This window comes from Vombatus ursinus, unplaced genomic scaffold (assembly GCF_900497805.2).
Source record: "Vombatus ursinus unplaced genomic scaffold, bare-nosed wombat genome assembly UNPS02014951.1, whole genome shotgun sequence".
NCBI lineage: Eukaryota > Metazoa > Chordata > Mammalia > Diprotodontia > Vombatidae > Vombatus > Vombatus ursinus.
In genome coordinates, this window is record NW_020954729.1 from 266,583 (window position 1) to 277,026 (window position 10,444).

Below are 10,444 nucleotides of genomic sequence, written 5' to 3' on the forward strand. Positions count from 1 at the left end.
GAGAAGTAGAGGATGACCCCTAAGTTGTGAGCATGGGGAACTGGGAAGATGGTGTTGCCCTCTATAGTAATAGGGGAGGTAGGAGGGAAGGAGGGTTTTGAGGGAAAGACAAATGAGTTCGGTTTTGGACGTGTTAAGTTTAAGATGTCTACTGGAATCCAGTTCTAGATGTCTCATAGGTAGTTAGCGGTGATATTGATAATGGTAAGTAGATTTGAGAATCATCAGTATAGAGATATCATTGAATCCATGGGAGCTGATGAGATCACTAATTGAAATAGTATAGAGGGAACAGAGAAAGGGACCCCAGGGCAGAGCCCTGTGGGATGCCTACAATTAGTTGTTGTCGGTGGTAGTGGGGTAGTGGGGGTGGTGGTCCTTTGTTCTCAAAGTAGGCATGACTTAGAAGAAGATCCAGCAAAGACTACTGAGAAGGATTGGTCAGCTAGGTAGAAGGAGAACCAGGAGAGAGTAGAAACCTAGGGGAAAGAATGTATCAAGAAAAGGGTGATTTAAATATAGTGTCAAAGGCTGTAAAGAGAGGTTAAGAAGGATGACATTTGAGAAAAGGCCATTAGATCTGCCTCCTGGCTTCCCTGGCTTCTCTTCTACAGAGTTTCTCCTGATCCCTTTTTAATTCTAGTGCTTTCCCTCTGTTGATTATTTCCAGTTTATCCAGGAAATAGCTTCTTTGTACATAGTTGCTTGAATGTTTCTAAATTGGACTGTGAACTTTCGGGTAGGGACTGTCTTTTGCCTTTCTTAGGAAGTCACTTGCCCTCTTTCAGCCTCAGTTTTCCACTTGAAAAGCTGAGGCAGAATAAGATAGTGTCAACTCGAAGTTCTACAATACTGTAAACAGTTGTATTTCTCAGTGCCTGTTTCCTAATCTATAAAATGAAGGTGTTGGAGGTATCTATAATGACCCTTCCATTTTATAATCCCAATACTCCTGAAAGTCCTTTCACCTTTCTAAGCTACAGTTTCACTAATTTTACAATTTCACTAAATGTAAAATGAAAGTGTTGGAAATAGCTATAAAATTCATGCATCATTTGGGAGTTATATTACCTAGACACAATATTTATATCAATACAACTACAGAACACTATATAGTAATACAAGGTGACAAATATTTGGAGATTCACTACTTGTGGTTGGGCCATGCCAATATAATTAAAAAAAAGAATATAATTGATTTTAGATTTAGTTTTCTACAAGAAGGGATTGGGAAAGATGATTTCTAAAGGTTCTTTCAGTTCATAATCCTGGGATCCTATAGGCTAACTCACTTTAACATTTATTAAGCACCTACTATGTGTGTTGGAGTCACTGCCCTTCCTTGGGCCTGTTTTCTCCTCCAGACAATGAAGGAGTGGGATGTGATTACCTTTAAATGCAATTTCAGCTCCTAACTCGGACTTCATGTATCACTTCCTTTTCAGAAGTCATTTTGTCATCTATAAAATGAGTGCCTGGACAAGATGATCTCTATAGGTCTTTCTAGGCTGTAATCCTATGGTTTTCTAAGTCCTTACTCTTTCTTGCTGGTCATTTTCCTAATTCACAAAAAACAGGGTATTGGATCCATAAAAGAGATTACTTCCCCAGGGGTTTAAGACAGTAGCCCACTTTCTTTCCCTTCCTCTACCTTCCCCTTCTCTCCCCCCCCCCCCCCCCCCCCCAATCCCGCCCTTTCTTTTCCCTCGCCCCCCCTTTAAGGATCTTTTCTGGCCCCGCCCCCTAAGGTTAGACAGCGCCGAATTCGGCACTTGCGCAGTAAGCTGCGAGCAAACGGAAGTCCAGAAGCTGCTACCCTCTCCCTCTGGAGCGACCGGGGCGCGTTTGTTCGCTCGTTCTCTCTCGGTTTCTGTTGCCTTCTCACTCCCTCTCTTCCCCCTTCCTTCCCTCCCTCTGTCCTCTCTTCTCCTGTCCCTCCCACGGTCGGCCAGGCCCTTCAAGCAGTCGGCGGCGGTGTGCCCTCATCTTCTCGTTGTTGGGGTAAGTGCGGACATGGCGAGAAGTCCTTGCTGCTTGCTGCTCGTCCACGGAGATTTCCCTTCTCTTAGCATGATTTCTTCCTCGTTCGAAGAGAAAGAAGGAAGGGGGTGGGGGAAGGGAGGGGGGGAGGAGGAGGAGGAGGAGAGTGGACGGGGAGGTGCCTTGTGGCGTCCATTGCGGCATTTGCGCGCCGCGTGGTGCTAGCTCTTGCGCTCACCCTTGCCACCTCCTGCCTTTGTCCTTTCTTTCCCAACGCTTCGAGCTCTTCTTTCCCGCATTCATTCCCAAACAAGCTCTTTGTCGGCCATTCTTCATAGGTACAAGTCCGCGTTTATCTCCACCCCTCCCGCCAAAAAAAAAGAAAAAGAAAAAAGCGTTGTCGCTTACGGTAAAAAGGGATTTGGCTTCATATTTGGCTCTTGCCACTTACTACCCAGTTTACGTGACCTTGAACGAGTCCCTTGACCTCTTTGGGCCTTAACTTCTTTCTCCGTAAAAATGAAGGGCTTGGGAAAGATGGCCTCTAAGCTCTAGACTTGGGTGATACCGTGATCTTCATTGATGGCACATCTCTTCCTGTCTCCCCCCACCCCCCTTTGTTTGATACATGATACTCTACCCCTCACATTCTCATTTTTGCTCCTCACACATAGTGGGTGCTTAGGAAATACTGGCCGACCAATTTTTTTTCTCCCACAGCAGGATTTGAAGGCAGAATCACTGGACATAGTCTGGTTTTCCCAGCAGCTCTTGGACGCTCTCCACATATACGAGCCTCAGGTTCCTTGTCTATGAAATTATCTTGTCAGGAGAAAAATTGTAACGTATAAAGAGCTATAAAATTAACTGAGTTAGTAATTCAATTGCAGACACTCAAAGGCACCATTTGAGGAGTCTCTGAATTGGAGTTTTAAATTTAAATTAAGGAAATGTGATCCGTTACATTTACCAGTTTCATTTCATTTTCTACATTTAGTGGTTAAGGTCTCTCCAAGTGAATGGTTATATGATACGCATCTACAGTAAAGAAAGGAAAAGGAGAAAAGCCCGGTACCAAACTTGCAGGCCTGAATGACGTGTATTTCTGGCATAGTTAAATGCAGGTCTCTAGGAGGGTAGAAGGAGGAGGGGCACTGCAGTCCTCCAAGTTTTGAGTGGCAGTTTACAAGATGGCTTCCCAGCCTTCTCTTTTGTACTGGAAAAATCCGTTCTTGTCTTGAGGTGTGCTAGGGATGCTCCTTCCTTTTCAGTTCCAGATCATAGTCGAGGGGCAGAGGCAAAGGGGGCAGGAGGTCAGAAGGTTACCTATTGTTTCTTAAGGATCTGGGCTTTTTTTTGATGGGGTTCTGCATCCAAATGCCAGTCTATATAGGAGGGGAGAATAAATGCAAAATACAAAGACTTACATCCTTATCTGTTTAGTAAGTTTGGGTTTTGGCATATCTGCTTTCAGTTGAGTAATGAAGTCAGAAGCCAGATTATAAATAGTTGAGATGTGTGGGAGAGAAAGTGGAGGCAAGGGAGTAGACAACTTTTTCTAGAACCTGGCCTTTGGAAGGGAACAAGGCTATGGGATAATAAAGGGATAAAACTAAAGGGATGATGGCTTGAGGAGTTGCTAAATTCCGTATCCCAGGGCCCTTGTGAAAGCAGGTACATTAGAGGTCACTGATTTTGGAGTCAGAACCTGGACTCTACCACCAGCAGTGAGCCTGAACAAGTAACTTTGTACGCTAAGCTTTAGAGTAGGAGAAATAGCTCAGTGACCTCTAATGGCCCTTCTAGCTCTAAAACTGGGATCTTATAGTCCAGGCCTGTAATATACTGCCTCCTCACTTCTGCTTTGTAAAGTTTCTACCTTTTTTCCATGCTTTGCTGAAGCGCCGTCTCCTATCCGAGGCTCAGCCTAATTTCCTTCTCTGCTATCTCAAAAAAAAATTACTTTTGCTGTGTTGTGTTTCCTTACCTGTGTTGGTACTGCTTGCTTTCCTCTCCCCTCCAACATTAAACTTCCTAAGAGCAGAGGCTTTTTATTTTTTTGGTATCCAGATTACTAACCCAGTGCCTGCCACACAGTAGGTACTTAATGAATGCCTGTTGTGAGAATAAATAAATGAAAGGTGTGTGCAAGAAGAGGCTTGATAGAGGGAAGAAAGAACTAAAGGAAAGCTTGAGGAAGGGACTTTGAACCATGCACCTATCTAAAGTATTCAGATAGCTCGTTACTTTGGACAGAAGTCCTCAGTCCAACCCCTCAGTTTGGTGCTGCCAAGCTTCTGTCCTTGGCTTTTTATTCTTTTTGTCAACACTAATTCCTGGAATTCATTCTGGTGAAAGAAGGGATTATAAAACAATACAGATGTCAGCTGTTACCATAATGTTGAGTCTGTTTTTGTCTGTTAGGTGCAGTCCATCCTTTAGGATCCCTGTTGAGTGTCTGTCTGAAAAGCTGGGTCCCATTTTATCTGTCAGGTAAGTTTGGATGTTATGTTTACAGCAGGACACACAGGTATGTGACAATTCCATTTAAAAAAAAAAGGTTTGTTAAGTGACTATTATGTATTAGGTACTTTGCTAGGGAAATAAAAAGACAAAAATGAAATAATCCCTGCCCTCAAGGAATTTAGACTCTGGGCACAGTAAAGAGGTCCCAAAAGGTGGAAAACGGGGTCCCTGAACTGAAGCTTCGTTTTAAGTCCTTTATGTGAATATTTCTGACTTTTTTTTTCTTTGTAACACTTCTAGATGTCTAATGTCCTATTTGGAGTTGGATTTGAGGGAGAAGCTACATAAGAGTTTAGGGAAAGGGATAAAGGTTTGTGCTTAAATAGAATGATGAAAAGGGAAGAGGGATGAGGGCAGGGAAAATAGAGGAGATAAGAGGCTCTCCAGTCCTCACCACCTTTCTACAGAAAGGAGGGAGTTGTGTTTTAACATCTGTTCTCTGGGTCCCAGATTAGTGGGCCTCCCTGTGTATTTACATTATTATGCATTGTTATAGTCATTGTATATATTACTCTCCTGGTTCTGCTTACTTTGCTACATTGGCACATAAAAGTTACTTTGTTTTTCTTATTTATTGGTTTTGACAAAGCAATAGTATTACATTCAAATGCCACAGTTAATTTAACTACTCCTCAGTCTATGGGCACCTTTGTTTCCAATTTTATAATCTTACCATTATGAGGGGTGTCAGTTTTTAGTTGAGAAGAGGTTTAGGAGTCATTCAGACAGATCTTTATAGGCCAGAGCAGGGGTGGGGAACCTGTGGCCTTTTAGGTCCTCCGGTGTTCGAGTCCAAATTTTACAGAACAAATCCTTTTATGAAGGGGCTTTGTTCTGTGGTGTTTGGATTCAGTCAAAGGACCTCACTTGAGGTTCCCTACCACTGGGCTAGAGCACTGGGCCAAATCTAATAAGGAGACACATAGTATAATATTCTAGACTTGAGTTCAAAAAAATTCAAAAATGAATTACACCTTTTGATCCAATAATCTTGTTATTGGGGAAAGACCCTGAAAATGTTATCAAAACAAAATATGTTCAGAGCTCTTCATAGCATTAAATGTGATAGTAACAAAACCCAAACTGGAAAAAGAAACAACTAAATGTCCAACAGTAGGTAAATGGCTGAATTGTGGCCTGGTAATATAATGTAAAGAAATCCGTAGGCAGCCCTGGATTTAAAAAACAAAAAAAGCATATTATAATGCAATTCAGATGGACAAATCTAAGCAATAGAAAAAAATATGGGAGGATCTTTATGTAATAATGCAAGGTGAAGAAAAAAGCAGGACCAGCAGAAAGAATACACACTGACCATGTAAGAGGTAAACCGAATTGGAATGAGTGGACAAAGAATCTTGAGTTAGACATAGGAATTAAAATCGTTTTGATGCTTCTTGTGTTGAAGATAATTTGTATGTATATAGTTACTAAAAAAAAAATGTGGTTTGTATTGATGTATAATGCAAAATTTATAAGAAAACTTGGTATAGAAGAAATCGGGTTAGTCTGACATGCTGTGAGGCCTACTTCAGGCCTTGATCAATTCACTAAACTACATACTTGTTCCACTAATATAATGAAAGCCAGGGAGTTGGACCTGTTCTTAGAGCATACATGCTATGCCTGTGTATAAAGTTCTTGTTTTCTGGAAAACATACATAGAATGTTACTTAGGTTTCCTTACGAGCAATAGTGACCACCACATCTGTCAGTCTGTGGGACTTTACTGATGTGTGGCCACTACATCTCTACTAAAAAAGAGGGAAATGGGTTCATCTGTCCTTTGGAACCAAGATTGGTCGCTGTAATTGGAGGTCAGATGTCTTTCAGCTTTGTTTGCATTTATATTATTGTAATTGTGGTGTATATTGTTTTCCTTCCTCTTCGGCAGTTCGTTGTCATTCTGTGTTTTTCTGAATTCTTTTCGGTGTTCTCCAATTGATGAGCATTTATCATGTCACTAGTTTTTTTTGATAACACTCAAAAAAATGTTGCTTTGAATATTTAGGTAAATGTGGAGCCTTTTTCTGCCTTTGACCTCCTTATTTCCCCCATGTTTTATTAGATAAGAGCATCCCGAAGTTAGTCTTATATGTGGACAACTTGTTAAGAGATACAGTGAAGAGGGTGAGGAAGCCAGCCAGTCTGTTTGGAAGATACCTTGGACAGAACAAGGCACAAGTGTGCGACCATCATGCCCAAGTTTTACTGTGATTACTGTGACACGTACCTCACTCATGATTCTCCATCTGTGAGGAAGACACACTGCAGCGGGAGAAAGCATAAAGAGAATGTGAGAGACTATTATCAAAAGTGGATGGAAGAGCAAGCCCAGAGTCTGATTGATAAAACAACCACTGCATTTCAGCAAGGAAGAATTCCTCCCAACCTATTCTCTGCTCCTCCTCTCGGAGGGCCTATGATCCCACCTCCTCACCCTAGCATGATGGGGCCCCCCCCTCCTGGAATGATGCCTGTGGGGCCACCTCCTGGCATGAGGATGCCCATGGGAGGCCACATGCCTATGATGCCTGGCCCTCCGATGATGAGGCCCCTTCCTCATCCCATGATGGTGCCCACCCGCCCAGCAATGCCCAGACCAGACAGATAAAATGGAGAGAATATAAAGAAACCCATTTCTCAGTTTTCTATTCTTTGTTCTATTTCACCAGAACATCATGGTGCTGGGTCTCATACATGGGTTTCCCCCCCCCCTTCCCTTTTTAAAATGTCAGCACTCTTTTAAGTCATTGTCATTTTTCCATGATTTCCCCACCCCCGGTATATCCCTCCATCCTTCCTCAGTGTATCCCTCCCCTGTGACAAATAAGCACAGTGAAAAGAAAAATCAACATATTGGGACGTGTCTAAAATTTATTCCTCGTTCTGCACCTGTAGTTTAACATCTCTCTGCCAAAGGAAAGGAAACATGCTTTACCAGTCCTCTGAAGTCACAGTTGCATAATGCATTGATCAGAATTTTGAAGTCTATCAGTGTTGTGTTCCTTTATATTGTGGTGATTGTGTAAATTGTTTTCTTGTTTCTGCTTACTTTCCCTCTCCCATTAGTACATACAAGCCTTTCCAAATTTCTGACTTCTTCATATTCATATCTTGTAGCACAGTAGTAGTCTATTGCTTTCATATCCCATATGTTGTTCATTTGATGTTTCTCAATTGATGAGTATTGTTTGCTTGCAGTTCTTTGCTACTACAAAAAGTGCTGCTATAAATATTTTTGTATATATGGGACCTTTCCCTCTATCTTTGCCCTTCTTGGGTTATATGCCAATAGTGGTATCACTGAGTCAAAGATAACGTGTGTTTTAGTGACTTTTTAGAGTAATTCCAGATCATTTTTCAGAACTGTTGGACAAATTCACAGCTCCACCAAAAGTGCATTAGTGTGCCTATCTTTCCACAGTCCTTCCAGCTTTGACCATTTTCATCTTTTGTCATCTTTCTCAATCTTATGGGTGTAAAGTGATGCTTCAGAATTGTTTTTGATTTGCATTCTTTTTAGAAAGTTAGAGCATTTTGTCATGATTGTGGATAGCTTGCGGTTTTTCTTTTTGCAAACTGCCCCAGGGGTAGTTTCCAAACATGTAAGAAGACTTCCCACATCCTGTCAAAGAAGAAACAATTTAAAAAGGAAGAGTGGGGCAGAAATGCAGCTTATAGCTTATATTTGTATTGTGACGTATAAAAATAAAAGTACCAACTGTTTTAGCATTTTAAAAAATTGACTCTCTCTGACAGAGCTCTCTTGAACTGTCTGTTCAGACACGCCGTGCAAATCACCACTCAAACCCTGAGCTCCAGGAGACTTGAGATGACATTGAGGCACACTTACTGGGGGTCCCTGCCTTGAAACTAGGAGGATGGGAATGGTTATTCTACCACAAAGAATGTGAAGATTCTGGCATCTCTAGCTGCCTAACACTAACAGTGCAAGAGAATCCAAGTGCCATAGGTTTGTTGGCAAGCTATTGAGCTCTCTAACACTTAGGCATCCATACTTAGATTTTATTGTGATAGTTGTCCCATCTATGAGAAAGACACTGCAGGTTGAACAAGTTCAGCCTGATTGATAAAACACTTTTAGCCAGGAAAAATTGCACTATTCGAGGAAGAGCTGTGGTCTCACCTTGATTTATCCTGTGGAGAGGGCCTTCTATGTTACCTGTGATGGGAGGAAGTGGCCCCTCAGATGCTTCTGGGACCATAACAAGCACTTTTTGGAGTTGAAGCCTGAGTGGCAGGCTTGGGGTTGCGTGAAGATAACACTTGATAGGAGTCCCTGCTTTGATATTGGAGAATAAACTGGTCAGTATGTAGAGGGAGACATGGTGGTTTTGTGGCTGCCCAACCTGTGGGATGGAAATCTGACTGAAATGGGTGTAAGCAATCTGTCAGGCTTCTCAAAAGTTTTTGTATTTGGGTTGAGATATTTTACTTTTGCATTCAAGTGTAGTCCTTTGGCTGTCATGAGGGGTCAATGTGTCCCAAATTGGGTAGTGACCCTCACCAGGCATTCTTTATTAAAGCTTGCAATGCACATTATGTAAATTACATGGTTTTGTCCTCACAACAATCCCTGTAAAGTAAGTACTGTTACCCCCATTTTGCATATAAGGAAATTGAGGCTGAGAGGTAAGTGACTTGCCCAGGGTCACACAGTTAATAAGTAGGATTTGAACTTGGCTCTTACTGAATAATAAGTCCAGCACCATCCACTGTGATATCTACCTATTGATTTATCAACCTGAAAAGGGAACATCACTGTTTCCTGTTTGATTTGAAAGCAGTGTGGTATCAAATGGGGTTGGCTAGGTCCTGCTGTGGATAGAGCCTGGAGTCAGAAGGGCCGAGTTCAAATCCTGTGCCAGACGCTACCTGTGGGACCCTGGGCGAGTCACTTAACTGCTGCTTGCCCTAGTTTCCTCAACTGTAAAATGGGGATAATAGCACCTACATCAGTACTTCCTTCCCTTCACCCTAATCATCATCACAGGGACAGGGAATTGATGTAGGGCATGGCTAAAGTCACTCAGCTTCCCCTAGCCACATGCTTCCACTGTCCTTCCCATCAAGTATTGATCCCTTTAGGGTTATCCAGTCTGTGTACGTAAAGAGTGAGGCTGAACTGCCCCATTTCAGCTCTGGTATCTTAACTGGAAAATAACATTTGTGTGATTCCTTCCAAGTGTTTTTAATCAGGTAAGGATCAGAGCTGAAATGGGGCTGTTCAGCCTCACCCTTACATCTACAGTACAAAGTTGGGATGGGGCTTGGGCCAGGATGGGATGAGCTAGGGAGGAGAGGGACACACAGTGGGGCCAAAGTAGCCTGGGGGCAAGGAGTGCCATTTCCCGGTGGGAGAACAATGCCATTCTCTGTGAGGAATGTTCCAAAGAGACCCATCATGGGATGTTGGTGTTAGAAGGGACATCCAACCCCCTCGTTTTACAGATGAGGGAGAGTGAGGCAGCCCAGAGGGGACAGGCCCTTGAGAGTGATCACCCAATTAGTGCCTGTGGCCAGCTAAGAGTGGAGCCCAGTCTACAGCTCCTCGCCCTGCCTCCCAACCCACCCCTGCTGCTGTTTCCTTCCTCATCACCCAGCGTCTCCTTTCTCCCTTCTCTGCTTTATCGCCTGCCCTAAGGCTGGCAGCAAGCTGAGGGAGGGGGATGAGCGCCTTGTGCTTGGGGTGGTGGCCCTTCCCACCTCTCACCACGGCCGAGGTGAATGTGGAGGGCACCGAGGCTTCTAGGCCTCACGAGCCAGGTTAGGCCTTAGGGTGGGTTTTTTCGGAGAAAAATCTTTTTTTGCTTTCTCCTGCAGGCCCTGGGCATTTGGGGGTGGGGGTGGGAGGTGCAATCCTCTAGGCCTTATGAGTGGGAGAGGGAAATCTCAATTTCCCTCGATTCTCCGA

General features: G+C 43.1%; 1 protein-coding gene across 1 annotated transcript; it reads left to right on the forward strand.

Annotated features, from left to right (window-relative positions):
* Nucleotides 1-1,771: 1,771 nt before the first annotated feature.
* On the forward strand, nucleotides 1,772-8,255 carry LOC114030263 (U1 small nuclear ribonucleoprotein C). Its single transcript, XM_027845069.1, has 3 exons — nucleotides 1,772-2,001; nucleotides 4,405-4,473; nucleotides 6,575-8,255. The coding sequence occupies exon 3, from the start codon at nucleotides 6,704-6,706 to the stop codon at nucleotides 7,118-7,120; it is 417 nt and encodes a 138-aa protein (XP_027700870.1). The 5' UTR covers nucleotides 1,772-2,001; nucleotides 4,405-4,473; nucleotides 6,575-6,703; the 3' UTR covers nucleotides 7,121-8,255.
* The last annotated feature ends 2,189 nt before the right edge of the window (nucleotides 8,256-10,444 follow it).

Excerpts from the sequence above, each read along its gene's own strand:
- LOC114030263 (XM_027845069.1), top strand. The coding sequence starts at position 6,704 with ATGCCCAAGTTTTACTGTGATTACTGTGACACGTACCTCACTCATGAT.